The sequence below is a fragment of the Bidens hawaiensis genome, unplaced genomic scaffold (genome assembly GCF_021521415.1).
Source record: "Bidens hawaiensis isolate Kalapana, Puna unplaced genomic scaffold, B.hawaiensis_p1.1 tig00030831_1, whole genome shotgun sequence".
Taxonomy (NCBI): Eukaryota; Viridiplantae; Streptophyta; class Magnoliopsida; order Asterales; family Asteraceae; genus Bidens; species Bidens hawaiensis.
In genome coordinates this window covers 1-24,859 of record NW_027495164.1, presented here as the reverse complement: position 1 = coordinate 24,859, position 24,859 = coordinate 1, and the positions used below count along the sequence as shown (strand labels likewise).

General features: G+C 35.8%; 1 protein-coding gene and 1 pseudogene across 2 annotated transcripts; one reads left to right on the top strand and one right to left on the bottom strand.

Moving 5' to 3' along the window:
• Nucleotides 1–3,571: 3,571 nt before the first annotated feature.
• On the bottom strand, nucleotides 3,572–6,499 carry LOC143581201 (methylsterol monooxygenase 2-1-like; annotated as a pseudogene). The gene is made up of 5 exons (XR_013143791.1): nucleotides 6,348–6,499; nucleotides 6,137–6,256; nucleotides 4,913–5,125; nucleotides 4,738–4,818; nucleotides 3,572–3,870 (listed from the first exon to the last, which is right to left on the bottom strand). The product of XR_013143791.1 is annotated as a methylsterol monooxygenase 2-1-like (transcript).
• An 8,615-nt stretch (nucleotides 6,500–15,114) lies between these two features.
• LOC143581200 (ATP synthase subunit b, chloroplastic-like) lies at nucleotides 15,115–16,791 on the top strand. The gene is made up of 2 exons (XM_077064027.1): nucleotides 15,115–15,603; nucleotides 16,306–16,791. The coding sequence occupies exons 1-2, from the start codon at nucleotides 15,459–15,461 to the stop codon at nucleotides 16,713–16,715; spliced, it is 555 nt and encodes a 184-aa protein (XP_076920142.1). The 5' UTR covers nucleotides 15,115–15,458; the 3' UTR covers nucleotides 16,716–16,791.
• The last annotated feature ends 8,068 nt before the right edge of the window (nucleotides 16,792–24,859 follow it).

Genomic DNA, 24,859 nt, shown 5'->3' with positions numbered 1-24,859 from the left:
ATCAAAAATAAAAACTTGTGGCGGCGGCTGGCTAAATGGCGGAATGACGGTGGGGGCGGAGGATTACCAGCGGCCATGGGATAACCATCGTCTGTGGGATAACCAGCGGCCGACGCGTGCAGTGGCGGAACCCTTACCGGTCACCGGAAAAATTAACATGTTCAGACATGGTCGCCGGAAAAGTTACCAATCAATTGATAACCTGATAGGGTTTTCTTCCGCTTGCTGTTGTTACGAGATGACGTCATCAGCAGTGGAGATTGGGTTTCAACGAATTTCGAACTCGGTAGGACGTGTGGTTCATGGGTTTGTTGTCTGATTGTTGTGGATCCAAGATTTCGGGTTGATTAGGGTTTGATCGTCAGATGAACTAGACATGGAATGGTGAGCAGAATATTGAGATAGAGAATATGATTATAATAAGTTTTAAACTAATTCCAAAAATAATAAAAATGATATGGACGGTCTTACCCTTATGTGTTTTAATTAATCCAATGGTTCAGATCACTTCCTACACTTTTTAGAAAAATTTTACTTCTTGTTTTAATCTTGCTATATATATATATATTAATTATATTTATGATTTATGACTTTAAGGCTAAGTTTAAGTTGTTATTTAAAAAAACCAATAACACTTTAAAAACCGGTTACATAAAACATGACTAATAATATTTAAAAACAATTGTATTAAAATAAGACTAATAATTAATAGAAAGCTGGTTACATAAAAGTTGATCGAGTGATTCGTGTTACATAATACATGACTAGAATAAATACAAATTTAATCTTTTCAAACTCTTCTTATTAGTTGTCTTCGCCTTCGTCTTCTTCACCCGATAGCTCGGAAGATAGTCATTCTTCCACCTCTTCATCATGAATTGGACGTTCAAATGGTATTTCATCTTCAAAGTTTGTCTTGCCTTGTATACGATCCACTGCGTCCAGATGATCCTTTAGATAAATGTCAAATCTCTAACGACTCTGAAGTGAGTTTTGTTCTTCGCATCGACAATATCCTTCCGCTAAAAGAAAAAACTGATTTCAAAGCTACCGTTGAAGCTTGGATGCCTAGCAAATCACGAGCAATGGCTGAAAGAATAGGAAATTCTTTTTGCTTTCCTTTCCACCAAGCTAAAAATCAAGGTTGCGAATTTCTTCGACCAATGCACCTTCAACATAGTTTGCTCCACTATATCGGCCAATTTCACTTGTTGGTGTGTTTCCCCTTTGCCGCTTAGTCGTGACTCACAAACAACATTCATCATTGTTATAAGCTTGTCCTTACATGGTCTACTTGTTGTTTGCCTCAAAAAAGTTGACTTTGAGCTTAGACCATAAATTTGAAAACAATGATTATAAATTTCTTGAAGGGTATTGTTGAAAGAATCATTCGCTTCAGTCGACAACATCGGGTCGATCTCACGCATACCCATGTTATCATATATTTCCTCTATCAATGCCTCAACCCCGGCAACATTCAAATAGGGGTTTAAAGCGGCACAAGTAAACATCGGTGGTGTCTTCAAAATATTTTTTGAACTTCTCCTTCATTGGTTCAACAAGACAATTGAAAAGATGATTCTTGTTTGTAAACTCTTTAAAATTCAAAGGAATGCTGCATAATTCTTGCAACACCCAACAATTAGTAGGCTAGTAAACTTCCGACAACCTATTGGTTGTGGTTTTGAAAACATTAAGATACTTCAAGAAATAACCGATATTTACCCAAGCACCGTCCGGAAACATATCGGCTTCACACTGATCCACAAGAGTTTTATGAAATGCTTGTAATGTTTCTTGTTGGGCAAAAGCACACAAGAGCATATGACAAGTTGAGTTCCAGCGGGTTGGAACGTCCCAATTCGGCCCCAAATATTTTTTTTTCCACCAATTTGCAATAATTTTTGTAATCAGGATGTCTTCTTTTCCTACTTTTAAAAACATCTAGTAACATATCTCTAAAGTTTTTCAAATCGGCGTCCATGTAGCGAGAGAGTCTTGAACAACCAAATTGATAATATGGGCAACGCATCGAGCATGAAAAACTTTCCGTAGCAAGGTGGTGTATATTTTATGTACAGTTTTACCACCACCTTTGTACTATTTATTGCGTTATCAAACAACATTGAAAATATTTTTTTTCCTCAAGTTAAAAAGTTAGTCGTTATAATCTCATTAGAATTTCAAACAATTTTTCAGCATTATGTGGATACCGAAAGTTTTCAAACGCGATGGTGCATTTCATCATTTGCCAAGAAGCCGGATCGACCCAACGAGCGGTGACACAAAGGTAGGATTCCGGTAACCCATGTCGTGTCGACCAAACATTACTAGTTAAATTCACATCCGTTTATATAGTTCCAAAAAACTCAACTAAATCATTTTTTTGCACATTCCCACAATTTTAGACAATAGCGTCTAAGGGTGGTACGACTTACATGAATGTAGCGAGGTTGAAGAGTCTCTCGAATCATAGCCGCCAAACGAGGGTTGTCGAAGTGGTTAAATGGCAAACCTTCTTGAATCACGAGCTTTGTCATTCAATCATGAACCGTTTTCATGTTGTAACGAAATATTGTACCATCACGACCCAATTCAACTTGGTCCGAAACGGGGACTGCTTTCAACGCCTTACAAAATTTCCTTTCGATATGCTTTTTTAAAGTTGAGTTCGAATCATGCTTTAAAAAAGTGCCACAAATTTTACAACAAGCCTTAAGGTCTCCATTAATCAACTCAACCAAATCCCAATTCCGCCATGCATCTTCGTTGCGGTTATGCGGTATGACCCGTGCAACTTCAAGCTCATCTTCAACACGGACCAGTTCAATGAAAACGGATGTAGAAGTCGCCTTCTTTTAGCCTTCGTTTTTGCTTGCCATAACAAGTGGTGATGGTGGTGGAATTAAAAAAATTTGGAGGTGCAGGCAAGTCGAGAGTGTAAAACGAGTATAACTCGAGAAGTTTTTTTTTGGTGTTTTTGACTTGGGTACTCAAAACAATTGATAAAACCAATGTTATATAGTTGTAGGACCTCAAAAACTCGTTCCAATGGTCCTAAAGCGGCTATAATGTCGTTGGAATCAATTCCAACGGCTATAATTCAAGCATGCAGCTCATTTAATGTAATACCCGATGGAACCATTTATTCCAGATACGAACCAGAACCGGGTAGAAACCAATTTCTGAAACAAAAGAGAGAACCGGGTAGGTTTTCCGGGTATAAACTAACCCAACCCGGGTATAGGGTATACCGGGTCGGGTATGGAACCGGTTTTTTTGTGCACGTCTAATATGATATTATTCCTATCAAAAACAAACTAAGCAATCTAATGTACCTATTTAGAGTTTTACACAAGCTCATACAATATCAAATAAACTTACAAGTTGTAAAAGGGTCATGCTAACCGTACTCCCCACCTTTACTTGTCATACCTCACCACCATAAAATCAAATCAAGAGACCCAAAATAATAGAAGTCAGTCCGTTAAATTACTCTATATAACTACATAAAATACAAAATAATAAATGGTATAGATATATAAGAAAAGGAGAGGGTGCTGACTGCTGGTTTGCTCAATCACACACAATATTCAATATGCAACAAAGTTTGGTCACTATCCGAGTCTAACCCAACCCGACCTGTGATGAAATTTACAAGTTTTGTTCTTGATAGGCATCACTCAAGACAAAAACTACAACAATAAACAAATTTACTTTTAAGAAAAGACAGGACCTTTGTCTCGATGCATAACGAAAACAGTTCAAAATCCGTTCTCGTCGACGAGCTGTTAATTCTCTTTACATATGGCTTCCTCCTCATTCTTCATTGCCTTCAGTTTTCTGTACCCGGTGTCGGTACCAAATAGCCTGACAAAAAGATGTCACTATGCAGTATAATAGATACCAGAATACAGTTGAAGGGTAATATGGACCATTTACAGATTAAAAAATCAGGTTTCGCGGTTTGAAACCTGTAGTGTAAACTGAACCGGCCGATACATTAATGAAAACTAAAAGAGAAATAAAAGGTTTGAATCTTTATAAATTTAATACTATATAAAAATAATTTAATTACAGGATTCCCCCCTAACAATATGTATTAACTATTTTTAATTATAATAAGTATAGATTATTAATCTTAACTGATTTCGTGCACTTTTTTAAGAACAAATTGCACGGTTTGCTACATAGTTTTAAAAAATTACACCTTTAGACCAGACATTTTTAAAAAAGTAGCAGATTTGTCCCAGCTCATAGATATGGTTAATTTTTTCTGTTAAATGGGTGTGAAATGAAAAATACACCCCCTGTTTAAAAAGAAAACAAAAGGACGTATTTAAATCCATTATTAATTAATAACATACATAAAAATAAATAATAATAAATCAATCGTTCTTTCTTTAAAGCTTACCATTTTGCTGAATTTCCAAAGATCTTGATATTGGAAATACTTTAGGGGTGTGCACAATTCGGTTAAATTTAACTATAATATACATTATGTTGTATATAAAAAATTTAGCTATAAATATATAAACATAATAATGAATGTATAACTGTATACAAAATAATTACTAAATATTAAACGAGCCAAATTTGAGCTTGAAAAATTACTCACAAGCCAAGCCAAGCTCGAGTCAAGCTTAAGAAATATAGCTCGAAACGAGCCGAGCTCGAGCTTAATCAAGTTCGGGTTTGGCTCGAAGATGATCTTGGAGGAACATTTTAGAATCTTACCAGTCCATGTAGACAAAAGTTGACGAGTAGTTACCCGACTTAGTGTAGATAAGTCGGTGATGATAATCGTGAAAGTCAGAACTGCAAATTTTATTGCAAACGACACTTGTCAACAAGAGTGAGTCAAAAAATAAAAGCGGGTCAATTGGCAGAAGTTTATGCATAAAAGACTAACCCTCCATATAATGGCAAGAAATTTGATGGACTTCACGGGAAATGATAACCACAATGGGCCTCGACTGTTTCTAGAACTCTCACTACCATCCACAACCAAAGTGTTATCAGATGTGGGCCTGTGATGGCGGGCCCAAATATTGTAGCGAAGCCCAGGAATAATATTTCAGCAGGGTGCGCGTATTCTGAAGTCAATCCGAAAGGCGTTGCGTACCTGTCGCGTGTCATATGAAAGCAAATGTTACGTTGCAACACAGTAAAATTTATTAAAAAAAAAAAGGCACCTAACATTAGATAGCTGGTTTACTTTTGAATGGCGTTTGGGTTGCTTTTTATCTTTAACAGGTCAAATAAACTAGGTAAAAAGGAAATGGATCAAATTGATCAAACGGGTTGAAAGTTGCCCATAACGTGTTATCAACTCATACAACTTTGTAAATCGGTTTATTTAGATAAATTAGGTTATTGCCATTTAACAACGTAGTTTTAAGGGTCATTTGCACCAAGTTTTTTCCTTGTTGCAACAAATGATTTGACAATAGTTAATACGTACTTTCGCTTATTCTGTATAACTATAAATGTATAATATTTTATAAGAAACATGAACATGGCGTTGCATGTGTTAATTTTATCTGGATGTTGATATAAGTTTTACAAAAAATGGAGTTGTGTCAAATATACTGACTCGACAAAATCTTATATTTGATATGGCTTTGTTTATTATAAAATTTATATCCAAATGTAGATAAAATAAATACATCGCAATGCCATATTTGTTATCTATAAAACATTATATGCTGAAACTTATAAACGAAAAGCAAAAAAATGTATTAACTAACGTCAAATAATTTAAATCATTTGGTGTAACATGTAAAGAAACTTGGAACAAATAGATTCACCCTTGTTTTAATAATTAATTGTGAGTTAACTACAAAGGTAGCCCCTTTGGTTTGTCAAAAATATATGGTCTAACTTTAGAAGGTTACATGTTTGAGATCAGTGGTTATCATTTTGCAACATTTTAAAAGTCTTAACGCTACCTTCCATAAAAAAATTTGTTAAATTTTACAAAGTAACAGTTTTACCCTTTTAGTTAAAAAATGGAGGATAAAAGATTGTTCACGGTCAATGAGCTGAATCATTCTAACTCATAATAAAAACCACCCACCTCAACCCGATCCGTTACCCAACCCTCCTGACTGTGACTTTGGCCACCTGTACTTACTCATGGTGGACACTATGAACATGCTTGTATAGCCATTTGGTATGCAAGATTCTGTGCCCCCAGTAAAATATAAAATCTTCCAAAATAAAGTAGAATAGTATCTGTGTCGACATTACTTTCCTGCATAGCACAAAATAATGTGTCAAGAAAACTAGTATGATAAGATGTAGACAAATTATACATTTGTATGACATAAAGAACTTGAAAATACCAGGATGGTAGTGGAAGACTACTTCGCATTCCCATGAATCTAAAGACTGGATATGAAGCAATCATAACGGGCAGATTGACACAAAAATGATATAACAGTAGGCGAGTAATGCATTTATCTTGAGCTTCAGTGGTGTTATTCTTTGCCTGCATACGAATTTTTATATACAAAACCATTTTTATTCTATTTGGTTTAACCAAGTATTTAGTTTTAAATCATCATCAAATCCACATTTGTCAAATCAAGAACGTAACATAACTAAACAGTAGCAGCACTTTATTTGTCACTTCAGTCGACAATTCTCAGTTTAAACACTAGGTTTCTAGATGTGAAAACACTAACATGCCACTAATTTAAAGAAAACTTTTAGTAATTTTCTGTTATCAATAATGATGATCTCAACCCTTTCATTAAGAATGCATGTACATCTACAAATTTATGATAAACTGAATCTTTGGCATTAGCAGCATCCAAAGATAATGTCATAAAAGGTTCGAGTTCAAATTATAGGCATTACAGAACACAGTGTAACTAGATTTAAACAGCTAAAGCAGCTCAATGCCCATAAAAAGTTCTAATTTGCAATGCCAATAAAACCATGCATCAACTGTTAAGTGAATTATAACCTGAATTTTGTACTTGCTGAACCATCCTGCCCTCTCTAGGTAAATGAAAGGAAGTCCAGATAGGAAGAAAACAGATTCATGAAGCAAAAAGCTTCCAAGACATGCCAACTGGAAGTCACTGAAATTAGTGATCAAGTACTGCAATTACAAGAAAAAAGAATATAAGAAACAAGGTCAGCAATCAGCCCTCATCAAGTTGTGAAAGCACAAAAATTAACAAATCTTTACAAGAGTAATTTGTTCCTAAACAAGAAACTTAGGGGCTATTTGGTAGCCTCCTAATGATTCCATTTCAAAAGTTCACGTCTTAATGGCTGAATGGTCGTCTCATCCATTCAGTTAAAAAACATTGTTGAATGAAAAATTTCCCTAATTATGCCTCTGCTCTCTCACAACCTCATTACTGCTCAACATCTTCTCCGCTGCTATACTTGTTATCCACGCACACCACCACCATTATCCTCGCTCGATTTCTTAGCATAAAAAGGCACAGGCCGATCTGTAGCGTTTATTCCCCAAAAGCCGAAACGTATGTACAACCAAATAACCTTTATTTACAACGAGAAGCTGTGCTTCTCGATTTTACATACCAACCTTTTTATCAAGCAAACCTTGTATATTGTGTTGTTTTTTATATATCAGTATATGCTACAAACACTAATTTCGGCCCGTTGTTTTTACACTACAAACCCTAAGTTTGACCAATTTTGACCCGAACTAACATTGGGATTAAATATTTACATATGTTAAAACCAAGATAGTAATACAATTATTCCATGCTACAACTATATCTTTTATTATATAATTAAAAAGCAAATTTTCATCATATGAAAACTATTGAAACAACAGTAGGAAAATGACATTACACTTAATAATCATCATAATACTAATGTGCAGGCCAAGCATCCAATCAACAAGCCTATCAAACTATAACTAAATTTCTCCTAAGTCCCTTGCGGTTGTAATCGTTTTGAGCTTAATGAAAATAGCAAGCATTAATCTTGGCTAAAATATCTATCATCATCTCCTTAAAAACAAATCAATCAATTAGAGAAACTAAGCTTATCAATCCAGACGTATACGATACTACAAATAGTTATCGTCACCAATGGACTCAAATCCAAAAACAACTATGAGTGAATTGGACCAAATCTAGGGCAAATGAAGACGTAGTTGAATGATGGAGTAATGTAGAAGAGATATGAATGTACCGTCCAGGCAGATTCGACGATCCATGGAATCCGGTGAAGAAGACACGACAGTTTTCGAGATGAATCTGATCGACCACTGACTGTATTATAGTGAACAACTTGGAATTGATTTCGTGTCACTATATTTGCTGCGTGTACAAATAATAAATGTTATAAATGGAAGGTTATTATTGTGAATTTATATATTTTTGACATAAATAATATGCATACTTCTCCACTTATAAAGTTTGAAACATATAAAAATGAGTTTGTTAAACCATTTAATATTCATGCGTCTATCTGTTGAGATATGATTGGACAAGCCAATCAATAGAGGAAGAAAACGTGTCAATAGTGGTATGCGAGAGACTAACAAAGGAGAAGAGGGCGGTGTTCGTGGAAGACAATCATGTTGGTGTGAAGGTGGGCAGGGTAGTAGGGGCAAATTCAATATTGAGCATAGGCATTCCCTCTTACTTGTATTTTATTTTTATAAACTTCTACCTTATTCATGTTTTATAAAGTGCCCCAAACTTAACTTTTGAAGCTCAACTTTTTAAACACAAGTTTAAGTTTGCTTTCATAAAATAACAATTAAGCTTAGATTGTTTAATTTTTTAACCACTTCATTAATTAGTTATTATTAATATAGTGTAAGGCCCCGAACCCCGGGAACCCCTACAGTTGATAATCATACAAAACACTTAAGAAATAATTAAGCTTGAAAACGGTTTCTTCCATTAAAACAAACATCTCAGAGTATAATTCAGCGGAAAACATGAATAATAAAATAAGTTCCCAAAACCCGTGAACATTGCCCAAAATCAACATAGTTATCTTTAAATAAAAAACTTTTAATAGTAAAACTTCAGATCCCGTATGTCCTTCACCGTCCAAGTAACTTCGTGCACGTCCAAGCGATAAGGCATCATCTTCCTAACCTGAAACTCACACTAACATGCACACAAAGTCAGCTTGAGCTGAGTGAGTTCAAGTTTTAAGTAAATAACATCAGTAGTAATAGTTAAGATAGTCAAACCAAAAGTTTTAAAAAGTAAAAGGGTACATCCATCAAGTCCTCATTACCGAGAACTAAACATCCTCATACATACATATACAAAAGGTATATGTAAACATCCTTTCAATTACATCTCTATATATATCACAGTATATATATATATAACATCCACGTATAACATCAGGGTCGAGCAAACGTACAACCCAAACACGTAACATCAGTGCATGCAAACACAAAGTAGGCATACACAACATCAGTAGTCGAAACGACTACAACATCGCCAGATATAGGCCAAGAAATAATGTATATACATATATATATATTTAACATCCCAAGGTCTACCATATACTAGCAGGCCTATATAAACTCGTTTAAAACCTTTCATCATGTAAGAAAACACTTAGGTGTGCATGCTAGCCCAAAAGTAAAAAGAGTAAAAAGGGCATCATGAACTCACCTGAAATCAATCGAACACCTGCAACGAGCTAGGAAATCCCTAAGTGCACAATCACAAGCAAGGGCCTGTAAATTATACACAACACGTTACTACACTAGACCGTAAGAACACTATTGCCTAATGGGCCGTTCAAGCCCAACACTCTGGCCCAAGGCCCAACAACTTGGCCCGAGGCCCAACATTTGGCCCGAGGCCCAACAACTTGGCCCAAGGCCCAACTCTTGGCCCAAGGCCCAACAACTTGGCCCAAGGCCCAACGGTAATCAAATCGGGTCGAATGCGCGTGTAATAAACCTTAAACCATTTGTTAAACGAATCAGCCCCAAATGGACCAAATTCCACATTAAATCTTTTCATTCATCAAGATTATGTCACCCGAGTTGATAGGGCTGACGGTTCCTTTTTACAACTCTTACTTTAACATTTAAACGAAAATTCGTGCACCGCCGACTCGATTAACGAAGCACTAACCACAACAGCCCCGAGCATCAAAAAAATAATTTTTTCCACAGCCCTTAAACCCCCCTAGGGCTGCACAAACTGATTCGGTCGGTCATCCGATCAATTAACGCATCAAACTCAACAATTTGAAATTCTACACCCGATAAACCCAAGTTTTCGAACTAAAATCGATTGACCGACCTAAACACCTCCATTGCCCATGAAATTATAATATGATGTACATGTCATACCTAGTGGGATTTTGATGCGAAAACCTCACTCAAAACAGCCCCGGAAACGCTCAATTGGGCAGCCACCCGGTTAGCCTACAACAAGACGTTTTTCGATCAATACGCGCAATATGAGGACCAATTAACGTGAAGAAGACTTGGGGAATCGTAGTACATACCTTGAATTGAAGTTCTAAGGCTTAAAGTTGGCTGTAAAAAAGAAAATCGGTGGTCTTGTTCTTTGTTCCTTCTGCCGATCGCAGCTTCACAAGGGGGCTAGGGTTAGATCATGTTATAACATAAGATATTACACTCTAGTCCCTCTAGATTCAAGTGTAAGGCAAAATGGAAGGAAAAGTTAGGTTCTTTAACACACCGGGATGACGTGAAGGCTTTCGAGAAACGTCGGTTAAGTCCCGAGAGTTATACATACTCTACAAGCTTCAGTTCTTGAAACCGGAATTAACGGGTGTTACATATAGTGATATATTCTTGAGTTTAATTAGTCTGTTATAAAAATTAAACCAACATATGATAGTATTCAGAGCATCATTTCTTTTTTTTTTTATAATTCTACACTATTTAACTTTGTAATTTTTTTTTTAATTTGTACACAATATGACAACTATGTAAAAGTTTTTGTTAATTGTAATATGCATTTTATTTTTTGATAAAATTTATTGCTCGCATGTCTATTATATGGTTTATTTAACGTAATTTCTTTTGACACGACCCATTTTGGTTTGACCCGTTTTAGTTTGACTTGACCCGTTCTAGGTTGACCATTTTTGGCACCCACTGACAAAAATTTCTAGATCCGCCACTGGGACAGGGGAGACATGGTGACGATGTGGATGGATTTACAAGCAAAAATACGATTGAAAACTTGTAACTGTTTGGTGAATATAAGTTATTTAAATTGTTTTAACGGATATGAGATATTGAATATTGATTACTGTTTGGTGAACAAGTTATTTAAATTGTTTTAATGAATATGAGATATTGATTACTGTTTGGTGAATAAATTATTTTAATTGTTTTAAAACTTTTAACATATATGAGATACTGATTTTGAGAAGAAACAATCACTTAAGCATATTTAAGGAAAGGTTTTGAAACATAATTAATTTAGTCTTTGAGCAATAAAAATCGTATAAACAATATTTTATGTTTTTGCTGTGATAAATATGTTTACATATATGTTTGTCCCTTTTATATAGAAACCTTTTTTGATCGTTTTAAATAATAGCATAGAGTATGGAAATAAACGGATTCAATTACAATAGAGAGGCAAATAAACGGGCAACAAGTTGTGCCGCTACCCTGTTTTGAATAGCAAAACCAATCCTATTGAAAACAAAGTTATCGTTCTTCAGCGTCGTTGAGTTACTGTGCACGACCTGCTAAACTCTTTTAAAAAATGTAGCAGCATCGGGGGACAAGAGACCCAAATGTATCGAAAGTAAAAAGAATGAAGACGTGTTGATTCTCAACACACGTCTTCTCGTGCTGAAACGATATAAGTGTATTATAGGGTTTTAGGTTCTCTAATTAAATTTGACTCGTATCATGGTATAAGCACACAAATGCCTCTAAAATAATTTGGTTTTAAGTTCTCTAATTAAATTTGGCTCGTATGGTATAAGCATACAAATGCCTCTAAAATAATTTATTTTTTCCTATTAAGATATTAAAAGAAATTAATTTGCCATATATTGCCCCTTTGAATAGGGTAAATAGAAAAACTCTTTAAAGTTTTCATATGACTTTTAGGTATATTAATGTTGCGTAGGTATTGGTGGTGTCTTTCTAAAAACAACATCTCTATTATTTGGGATAAAGATACAGTTTGCATATATCTCACCCTCAAACTATGTTAATAACTTTGCTATTGATAGGATTTTTAATGAGTATAATTGATTAGATTTAAGTGTTTACATAGTTATTATAAAGTAAGAGTATTCACACTAGAATACTACAATTAGCCTCATGTCGCCATACTCATCCTCTATAGGCCTTGTCCTTCTTGTGGTCAAACTGGCTTCTAAAACAACTTTAAAATGTACCCTCTTTCATACTCTGTGTCTTAGAGCATTCTCATCCTAATTTCTATCTCTAAACCAAAAATTACACTAAAACTCACTTTATTTTTTCTTTCTATTTCAATTAAATAATATTTTTTATACCTTTTATCATTTTCTTTTCTCTTTCCTTCATTCACAACCACTTTCAAAATATATTAAAAAATTATAGGGGATGAACGGTAACTTTTCAAATATACAAAAAAATCACTACTTTTTCTAAAATATAAAAACTCGTCACTCACAACACTCTGAATCACTCTCTAATTATAAAACCACCCCTCACATAATATGAGGAGTTGGATGAGAATACTCTCACATAACCTTTTTTATGTTCTTGATCAAAAACACTCATCCTCTAAAGTCATCTATAATGGAGGGACTAGAAAAAAAGATAAAACAAAAAGAAACCAAAATCTTTATTACAATGAAATAGAAAGGAGAAAAAAAAAATGATACTGAAAGTAGAAAAGGAAAGTCTTAAATAAAATGAAATGGTTAGAAACAAAAGGCTTTATAAAAATGAAGTGGAGTAGGAAAACGAAAGAAACCCAAAACGTTATAAAACCAGAAAAAAGTACAAAAAATAAAATATAATGTCTGTGCCCGGGTTCGAGTCGGGGACCTCTAGTGTGTGAGACTAGCGTGATAACCGACTACACCACCAAGACAACTTCGTTACTGTGTTTCTTTTTAACCAACAAAGTTATATAAACATTCTTTCTTAGGTTTTGCATCTCCAGACCCAACTCTAATGCTGGCCTATGAATCTATGATGGTCGTCCCACTTGCACCTAAGACTGCCAACACAAATTAGGTGGTGTTTGTTTTTTAACAAAAGATCTTCCTGGCTTCTTTTGTCTGCAGCACGCAGACCACGCGTAGACATTGCTCTCTGCAAACAGTTTGTTTTTCGAAGACGTTTCAATAAAAAAGGTCTGTGCGCCCTCTTCTTGGTGCAGACTTGGACCATAGTCTTCTAACCTCTTCTAAACTCATTATTTCCATCAGATATCAATTAAGTTATTAAGTTTTTGTTAATTGATTTGTTCAATTGAGTTGTTAATTGATTAGTTTTTTTTTTGTTTTTTGGTTCAATTATAATTTTGCATAATTGTTCAAGTATTATTAGTTTTTAGTTGAAAAAAGTTTGTAGAAAGTCAAGGATTATAAAAAGTCTATAGAAAGTTTTTAGTTGAAAAAGGTTTGTAGAAAGTTTAGGTTTATGTCATCGGCTTGTGAGTTGTTTTAAGCTCAAGTTTTGGCTCGTTTCATTAATTATGTATGAACTATCTACTTTCGAAAACAATTGAAACTTTTGGAGGAAAAAACATTCACGTGGAAAATTGTTAATGTAAGTTTTATAATTTGCTAGTTCAGAGGTATAAAATTTGGATTTATATATTTTTAATTGTTGTTGGATAATTTGTGTTTTTGGTATAGAGCTTATATTGAAAGTTTTAGCAGCCTGCAGACGTTAAAAAACAACAGTCTTCTTCTTACAGAGTGCAGAGGTTTGGTCCACCTCTTCTGTTACAGATGTCTATAGATGTGGTCCGCAAACTACAAACATTTTACCTCTAAAAAAACAAACAGCACCTTAGTGTTTGTTTGGGTGGCATAACGTGTTTAAAGGTTTTAAAAAAAAGGATGTTCTATAGAATGATTCCCCTTTTCAATTCATTTTATTCACCGATTGACCAAACGAAAATATTAATAAATAATAAATTGTATGAACTTAGATCAATCAAATCAATTTCTATGCAACGATTCGGCCCAATCAATTTATCCATTGATTATCTTATCAATTTAGGTTGCAGGATAATGATAAAAATGATAAATGAAGGGGGAAGGGAAAGGATAATTGATAAAAAGCGGGGTTCATAAAAGGTTCGTAGAGGGTAGGTCGAACTAAGTATATGGAATTGAATGGCTATAAGTTAACCCTTGTCAAGGGTTAGACGCATCCTTATCAAATTGAATTGAAAGAGTTGGTTTACATTGTGGAAAAAAGACATGTATATGTGATATTAGATATTGACTAGTTATATACGAGCTAAAGATATATCTAATTTTCCCTACTAATCGAATGTGAATGTAGATGGGGATTCTATAGAAGTCCTTCTGTCTCATCTGTGACTGTGAGTTGAATGAATAAACGGATTAAGTCAATCAAAAAATCGAAGAATTCAAAGAGCGATTCGGGACAAAAAAAACGGAAAAACTAAAGTTGTATGGATTCACAAATAATTTATCGAGAGAAACTAAAAAAGAGATATCAAAGTCATTTTGATGATTCAATAATATTATTAATTCAATAATGTTATTACTTGAATTCGAAGTTCGTAGTTACTTCGACTGGATGAATCGTAGCAATGGAATAATTAAGTCATAGTTCATTGGTTGAATGTATCATTAACCATTTTTTTTTGGTACGAGGAACTTATCATGAATCCACTTATTTCTGCCGCTTCCGTTATTGCTGCTGGATTGGCTGTAGGGCTTGCTTCTATTGGACCTGGAGTTGGTCAAGGTACTGCTGCGGGTCAAGCTGTAGAAGGTATCGCGAGACAGCCCGAGGCGGAAGGAAAAATACGAGGTACTTTATTGCTTAGTCTAGCTTTTATGGAAGCTTTAACAATTTATGGCCTGGTTGTAGCATTAGCACTTTTATTTGCTAATCCTTTTGTTTAATATTATAAATATGAAAAATTTTTCTTTTTCATATTTTATTGCCCTGGACTTGTGCTTTGTTTTTTCGAATTATATAAAGATTTCATTCCTAGAATTACTTATTCATTGAGAAAATAACCCACGGGAAGGGCTGATTTGCAGATGAGGAATTAGCATACCAACTCGCTTTCATCCTTCCCGTTCGTGTTCGTAGGCCTTTTTTTAGTTTTTAAGAGGGGGGTGGGACCAAGGAGGTAATTCATGATTTCTAAATCGAATAGATTTTTGATTCGATTTAGAAAGTAGGAAACTATAACTATATATATATAAATAGGACAAAGTAATACAAAAAGAACTCTGTTCTATTTTTTAGTCTATCTATACGAGGAGATCATATGAAAAATGTAACCGATTCTTTCGTTTCTTTGGGCCACTGGCCATCCGCCGGGAGTTTCGGGTTTAATATCGATATTTTAGCAACAAATCTAATAAATCTAAGTGTAGTGCTTGGGGTCTTGATCTTTTTTGGAAAGGGAGTGTGTGCGAGTTGTTTATTTCAAGAATAGGCTGGATCCAACCAGATGTACTTTTTCTGTTATAACTAGGAAAGTGATATCTAAGAAAGAAGAGTGCATGATCTCGCGAATTACTTCTGAATCAATTCAGAAATCATATGTAAGAACTATAGCATTTCGTAATTTATTGGAAAATCCACTTTGATTCTCTATCAACCAATAATGTGGGACCATTAACATGGTTAAAGCTAAACTGTTTGAAGTCCAGACGCAGCATGGTATTCTTTCTACCACTATGTTAAGATAGAGATGGTTTCAAAATAAATATTTTATCAATATAAAACACTCATATCGATAAAATGATTTGAACTACTTATTGGGGTTTTTTAGCCAATGCTGAATCGATGACCTATTTATTGTGTATAAAGTAAGAAAAACTTCTTGGATTAAAAAAAGTAAACAACTTTGCTGACAATTACATATTTTTTGTTTGGTCAGAAGAGTCCTCCGAATATTTTGATCTTGGATTAGTGATTCCTTTTGATTTTGATATTTTGATTTCATTTTGGAATATGACAAAAGAATAGAGGATAGGCTCAGTACATTAACAATCAAAATAAGGGAATTTATATTGAGCATGAGAGCCAAATGAATCGAAAGATTCATGTTTGGTTCGGGAAGGGATCATGGAATTTTTGAAATGAATGGAAAGATAATCTACTTTCATTAAGTGATTTATTAGATAATCGAAAAAAGAGAATCTTGAATACTATTAGAAATTCAGAAGAATTGCGCGAAGGGGCCATAGAACAGCTGGAAAAAGCCCGGGCTCGCTTGCGGAAAGTAGAAATAGAAGCAGATGAGTTTCGCGTGAATGGATACTCTGAAATAGAGCGAGAAAAATTGAATTTGATTGATTCAACTTATAAGACTTTGGAACAACTAGAAAATTACAAAAATGAAACTATAAATTTTGAACAACAAAAGGCCAGTAATCAAGTCCGACAACGGGTTTTCCAACAAGCCTTACAAGGAGCTCTAGGAACTCTGAATAGTTGTTTAAACAACGAGTTACATTTACGTACTATCAGTGCCAATATTGGCATATTGGCGGCGATGAAACAAATAACGGATTAGTCCTTCTACTTTAGTTTAGGCATTATTTTTGATTTTTTTTGATTGATTTTTTTTTTCAAAAAAGAATTAAGAAATACTCATGGTAACCATTCAAGCCGACGAAATTAGTAATATTATCCGTGAACGTATTGAGCAATATAATAGAGAAGTAAAGATTGTAAATACCGGTACCGTACTTCAAGTAGGTGATGGTATTGCTCGTATTCATGGTCTTGATGAAGTAATGGCGGGTGAATTAGTAGAATTTCAAGAAGGTACAATAGGTATTGCTCTTAATTTGGAATCAACTAATGTTGGTGTTGTTTTAATGGGTGATGGTTTGCTGATACAAGAAGGGAGTTATGTAAAAGCAACAGGAAGAATTGCTCAGATACCGGTGAGTGAGGCCTATTTGGGTCGTGTTATCAACGCCCTGGCTAAACCTATTGATGGTAGAGGTGAAATTTCATCTTCTGAATATAGGTTAATTGAATCACCCGCTCCGGGGATTATTTCTCGACGTTCTGTATATGAGCCTCTTCAAACAGGGCTTATTGCTATTGATTCAATGATTCCCATAGGACGTGGTCAGCGAGAATTAATTATTGGGGATAGACAGACCGGTAAAACAGCAGTAGCAACAGATACAATTCTAAATCAACAAGGCCAAAATGTAATATGCGTTTATGTAGCTATTGGTCAAAAAGCATCTTCTGTGGCTCAGGTAGTTACTACTTTCCAGGAAAGGGGCGCGATGGAATATACTATTGTGGTAGCCGAAACGGCGGATTCCCCTGCTACATTACAATACCTCGCTCCTTATACAGGAGCAGCTCTGGCTGAATATTTTATGTACCGTGAACGACACACTTTAATCATTTATGATGATCTCTCTAAACAAGCGCAAGCTTATCGTCAAATGTCTCTTCTATTACGAAGACCGCCTGGGCGCGAGGCTTATCCAGGGGATGTTTTTTATTTACATTCACGCCTTTTGGAAAGAGCTGCTAAATTAAGTTCTCTTTTAGGTGAAGGAAGTATGACCGCTTTACCAATAGTTGAAACCCAATCGGGAGACGTTTCGGCTTATATTCCTACTAATGTCATTTCGATTACTGATGGACAAATATTCTTATCTGCCGACCTATTCAATGCTGGAATCCGACCCGCTATTAATGTGGGTATCTCTGTTTCCAGAGTGGGGTCTGCAGCTCAAATTAAAGCTATGAAAAAAGTAGCCGGTAAATTAAAACTGGAACTGGCACAATTCGCAGAGTTAGAAGCTTTTGCACAATTTGCTTCTGATCTCGATAAAGCTACTCAGAATCAATTGGCAAGAGGTCAACGATTACGCGAATTGCTTAAACAATCCCAATCCGCCCCTCTCACGGTAGAAGAACAGATACTTACTATTTATACCGGAACAAACGGTTATCTCGATTCATTAGAAATTGGACAGGTAAGGAAATTTATGGAATGTATTCGGTTTGTAAACTTGCTAAAGGAATTGAATATAAAAAATCAAATGGCAAGAGCACACTCCAAATCTTATTATTTAATTTTATTTGAATATCATTTAATTTGTTTAATTTGTTTGAATATCATTGGTAAAAACTTTAAATATTTTTATCTAAAAAAAAATATATTTTTTTTTGAGGAATTCTAATGCGTGTAACCACTTTCTATTACCTGTATGTGAATTTGTATCAATTTTCTGAAACATTTTTTTCGATCTTGGTATATATTCATCATCACCAAACACTGCCGTATTTATAATTGCTTTTGCCATCAAAATCAGGCACATACTATAACTGAGGTGTAATACATAAAAGTATAGTATATTTGTATTGGTCTTTATGTGTTCATTTTACACAAAATCGGTTTTAGTTGAATAATTAATGAATAAAGCAGAGAAACGTATATATATAAATTCAAAAACACAAATAAAAGCGAACTCATACTTGATAAAACAACAAAGATTATATAAATATGATTCGATTTTATTAAAATGTTAGATAAACTGAAAAGATAAAAAAATTAATAATTAGCGTTTTACTATGAATTATTGTTTAGAGATTAAAAAAAAAGATTTTGATTAACAGTGTTCTAATAAAAAATAAAAATCCCTGGAACAATAATCACTTTAAAAATAAAAATAAAAAACTTGAACAAAAAAAGACTTGTTCTTGACAGAAAGATTCATCATTAGCATGTGTTTGAATATGTTCCTGTTAGAAAATAGAATAATATTAGGTGGTATTCAAGTGTAATATCTCATTCTATATATATTCTATATATGTGACCAATATCATATAAATCATAATTCAATATTCCTTTTACGGTTTATCATGGTATCGGAGCCATAAACCTAGAAGTTGATTAAACCCTAACCGCCGCCAATCAAAACTTGCAGCCTACTTCTTCTAATCAACCTGCTGCTCCTATGGCGATGATTACAGCCTTCACAAATGAGGAAAAAACCACCCATAATTCTCATAAATTTGCTTTCACCTTATCACCCACCAACTACGGGTACTGGAAAGCCATGCTTCAACCTTTCTTAATTACAAACAATCTGTTCGGCTACGTTGATGGCACAATCGCATGCCCTACCCCAAAAACAGTTGCAACTTCAACCGCGCCATCTGTTCATAACCCTAGCCATCTTCATTGGATATCTAATGATGCTCATGTCCACATGATAATAATCTCCACAATCTCAGAAGCCTCTTTTCAACATGTTCAAGGTACCACCTCTAAAGACTTATAGCTTTCTCTTGAACAGGCCTACGCACTACAAAACTCATCAAGGGAATATACCCTCAAAACTCATCTCTTGAAGATTGAGATGAAAGGAGATGAAACTCCTATACAGTACCTTAGCCGGGCTCAAGAATACGCCAATGCTCTAGCAAATATAGGCGAACTGATGAAAGATAAAGATTTGGTCATGCTTGCCATGTCCGGTCTAAGACAAGAATACAATGTTTTAAAGTCAACTATCCTTATGCGTATCCCACTAGTCGCTTTTCTCGAGCTGCATGGTCTTCTTAACGACCATGACTTCATGATAAACCGCACGGTTCATACTGTTCCTCAAGCCTTTCATGCCTCCACTGATCCTTTGTTAAGGCCGAACCTAGTTCAACAATCTCAATTACATACCTTGCAACAGTTAGTAACCCAACTTGGATATCAACTAAATCCAATTACCTCTCAAAATCCTCAATCACAAGTTTTTTATGCTAATCGGCCCTCAAACAACTACTGTGGTAATCGGCATGGTCACTCCCGTGGCAATACACGAGGTAGGTACAATCGGAACAGGGACAATTCACGTACCCAGAACCGCTTACCACAATTTGGATGGGCATCCACTCAAAATACAGTATATGGTCATTGCAACCGTTGCGGAATCGCGCACCTTCCTTCTTCATGTCCAAATCAGCCCGGCTCTTCTACAACGCGTGCACCGCCTCAAGCCAATTATGTTGCTCATTCTCATGGTTTAGACAATGGCTCTCAATTTGGTGTTCTGTGGTTACCAGAGAGAGGATCCAACAATCATGTCACCATGGATTTAGCAAGCTTGGATAACTCTAAAGCATACCATAGTAACGATTCACTTCATGTCGGTGACGGTAATCCTATTCCTATTATTCACATTGGTTCTTCGAAGCTTTATTCTCCACATAAAACCTTTAACCTTACTAATATTCTTCACGTACCTGAAATAAAAAAGAATTTATTATCTGTTCAACAATTTTGTATTGACAACAACGTTTTCTTTGAATTTCATTCTTTTTTCTTTCTTGTGAAGGACGAGTCTACACGTGCCACACTACTCGCGGGTCCAAGTAATGGAGGGTTGTACTCTCTTCGTCTTCCCCAGTTGAAGACTCTTCCACGTGTCTCCTTCACCGCAACCAAAGCTTCCTCAACTATTTGGCATCACCGACTTGGTCATCCTCATGCTAGTGTTTTTCATCATATTATTTCAAAATGTTCTTTACCTGTTTCTACAAAGTTAACTTCTTCTTTATGTTCATCTTGTCAAATGGGAAAGTCTTCCAAGTTATCTTTGAATGTTTCAAATTTTCATAGTAATAATGTTTTGGACTTGGTTTATTGTGATGTTTGGGCCCCTGCTCCTTTAATTTCATCAAATGGACATCGTTATTTTTTTGTTATGTGTTGATCATCATTCAAGATATATGTGGTTTTATCCATTATTTCAAAAATCTGATGCATATTCCACATTTAAATCATTTGTAACAATGGTCGAATGCCAATTTAATACCAAACTAAAATCTGTCCAATCCGACTGGGGCGGTGAATTCAGGAATTTAGCATCGTTCCTACATTCTCTTGGCATTATTCATCGTCGTTCATGCCCGCACACGAGCGAACAAAATGGTATTGTGGAACAACGCAATCTTTATGTTGTTGAAACGGGTCTTGCTCTCCTTGCACATTCTCACGCTCCATCCCGTTTTTGGCACTTTGCATTCGACACGGCGGTTTACTTAATAAATCGAATGCCGTCTCGAAATTATTCAAGTAAATCTCTTTTCGAACATATTTTTAAACGATCACCCTATTATTCATTTCTCCGAGTCTTCCGTTGTTAATGTTTTCCATACCTCCGACCGTATAATCACCACAAGATGGATTTTCGATCCACACCGTGTGTTTTCCTTGGATATAGCCCCATTCATCATGGGTATAGGTGTCTTGACTTAACCACTGATCGTGTTTATATTGCTCATCATGTTCGGTTCAATGAGCACATTCTTCCTTTTCATAAATCTCCTCCAATCGATCCTAATGTTCATCATCAACCTGACCCGTATGTCTCTATTTAACCATTCCCACTTCTACCTATCCTACCTCATCATCTACCCAACCTGACTCTTCCCCACTCTCACCAGAAAACACAAACCTAAACTCCACTACTTCATCTCCGCCCACTGTACTACCACATGACACACAAAACACCTCCGATCTTTCCACTCCACAATTTGCGGTATCTTCTCCCTCTCCTCCCGGCCACTCACATTCAAAACACCACCCAAAATCAGTCCACAAATGCATATCAGCCAACAAACCAACCTCAGACTCGCCCAGCCAATCTGAGACCTAATCCGAAACAAACCAAATGTTTCTCTCCATCATCGAATCATATATACACCAATTCTAAACCTATTCTTGAACCAAATTCCTTTACCGTTGCAAACAATTCACCGGAGTGGCATCGTGCCATGGGCGAAGAGTTTGACTCACTTGTTAAAAACGGGACCTGGTCTCTTGTTCCCTATGTTAAAAATACTAATATAATTGATTCTAAGTGGGTATACAGGATAAAAAGGGATCAAAATGGTAGCATAGCTCGCTACAAAGCTCGTCTCGTTGCAAAGGGATATCGTCAACAGCCGGGTATTGATTATCAAGAAATTTTCAGCCCCGTTATTAAAGCTACTGATGTTCGGGTATTTTGCATATATATTAGTGTGTTAATTATGTAGTTTTGTTTAGTATATTGTTAGAACTTTGGTACTTCATACGTGCTTTTGTATTTTATGTTATTGATCGTTAAAGATGCTAAATTGGAGACTTGTACGAGCATTGAATGATATCTCGGGAATACCGGAGCATAAGTTGAAGTCTTGGGAAGTGTTAGAAGGATTCGGGAAGAGTTTAGATGAGAAACCTAAAACCAATGCTAAAACTGAATAAGATGGGTTGACGAAAAGCGACCAAGAAGTAAGACGAGCATATACTGGGCTAGAAAATGAGTTACGGAACCCATAATATATGAATTTTAGGTTTCTCGACAAGAGGAATCCAAAAATGAGGTCATCTTCCATCGCGTAGCGCGATGGTATGGGTATATGGCCATCGCGCTACGCGACGGGCCTAAAAGACGGGAAAAAATGGGTTTAGCCTATATCTTCTATTTTACGAGCCCAAATCAGGGAGAATGACTTCCAGCCGTTTTGGGACGACAAGGGGCGATTTCGGGAGCCCCGGATCACCTCCGATCACCTCGGGATTTGTAGTTCATCATCCCGAATCAATAGCCGAAGACTAATCGAAGATCATGAGCGGCTGAATCCTCTTTAGTCATTCCCGGGATGTAAAGTTTGTAAATTTTCAGTATTTTCTTCATGTATTAGAACAACTAATTGTAATTGTCTTTTGTTAATCTATGAGTATTGATGTTTAGTATTGCTATGCATTCAGTCGGTTTAGGTTTTTGTCGATTAGAACGATTAGTTTGCCGGTTGCTATAATAATTGCTCGTAGGGTTGTGTTGACTAGTTAATTACAAGAAAGCATACAATTGCCCTTAGTTGAGTCACACTGGCAGGGACCGTTTGATAACCAGTGCCGTGTGTTAGCGATTGTGGATGCCTACGATTTAGCTTGTTAAACAATCTTTAGTTGACTTAGGATAATTAATCTGTTAGGTTGCATGAGAATACTATTAATTGCTTACTTGGATTCCCGGGTGTGATTTGTTTTGTTTGATTGAATATTTGCTTAAGTTAGTTGTTTACTATTAAACCAATCCAATTGCTAGTGTGATCAGTACTTTTGACAAATCTTCATAATTGTTTCTTTATAATTGTTTTGTAAATATAGTTAAATAAACGAACAAACGTATGACATTGACCACATGCTCCTCTGGATTTGATACCTGACTTACCTTGTCTATAGGTAAAATTAGGTTTTTGCATGATCGGTACGACACGGTCATCAGCTACTACCATCCGTGTACTACTATCTCTTACGGTCACAAATCAGTGGCCCTTAAGACAATTGGATGTCCCAAATGCGTTTCTTCATGGTAATTTGGAAGAAACAGTTTATCTTCGGCACCACCGGGTTTCATTGACAAGATCGACCAAACCATGCTTGTCTCCTTCATAAATCTCTATACGGGCTCAAACAAGCTCCACGAGCTTGGTTCAATCGATTATCTACCACTTTGCACCAAATCGGTTTTTATGGCTCCACAACCGATCCCTTGTTATTTATTTTGAAGGCTCAAGGCACTCTTGTATATGTGCTCGTTTACGTCGATGACATAATTGTAACCGGAAACAGCATCGATGCAATCAATAATGTTATTAAAGGCTTAAGCGATTCATTTGCCGTTAAAAATTTGGGTGATTTGCATTATTTATTGGGGCCGGAAGTTGTTCCGCATGGTAAGAGTATTATATTATCCCAACGCAAATACATTGCTGAGTTAATCTCCCAAGTGGTCTGATTGTAAATTTGTTCCTTTGCCGATGAGTACATCGCAAAATTTGGCTCTTGGTGATAGTGCTCCGCTTGCTTATCCTACCACATATCGCCAAACAGTTGGTGCTCTACAATATGTTTCTTTAACGAGACCATACATTACTTTCCCCGTGAATAAAGTTTGTCAATTTGTGCACGCTCCAATAGAGAATCATTGGTTCACCGTGAAACGAATTTTACGGTATCTTAGCGGGACAACAACTTATGGTATTTTCATCAAACACGGTTGCGGCTCCCATCTTCATGCTTTTACAGATGCACACTGGCAAATCAACCTTAACGCATACTCAGTTGCTGATTGGGCCGGTTGTCCAGATGACCGTTGTTCCACGGGGGGATTAGCTGTTTATTTGGGCTCTAATCTGATCTCGTGGAATGCTCGCAAGCAGCACACAGTCTCTCATTCTTCTACAGAATCAGAGTACAAAGCTCTTGCCGAGACCATTCTTGAAATAACATGGGTGGAAGCTCTCTTAAAGGAACTCGGTATCATTGGCAAGTCTTCTCCTATACTTTGGTGTGATAATTTAGGTGCTACATACCTTTCTGCTAATCCCGTGTTTCATGCTCGGACAAAACACGTGGAAGTGGATTTTCACTTCGTTAGAGAAAAAGTTGCTCAAGGCAAATTGAAGGTTCAGTTCATATCTACACATGATCAAATTGCTTATGTGTTTACCAAACCACTACCATCACACCGTTTTCTACAATTGAGGTCCAAGTTGCAGGTCGTTCCCCGTCCTCAACTTGCAGGGAATATTAGACAATAGAATAATATTAGGTGGTATTCAAGTGTAATATCTCATTCTATATATATTCTATATATGTGACCAATATCATATAAATCACAATTC

Bases quoted from the DNA above. Each gene is read 5' to 3' on its own strand.
- LOC143581200 (XM_077064027.1), top strand. From the start codon at position 15,459: ATGAAAAATGTAACCGATTCTTTCGTTTCTTTGGGCCACTGGCCATCC. The intron at 15,604-16,305 runs GTGCGAGTTGTT...ATCTACTTTCAT, and splicing joins CTTTTTTGGAAAGGGAGTGT to TAAGTGATTTATTAGATAAT.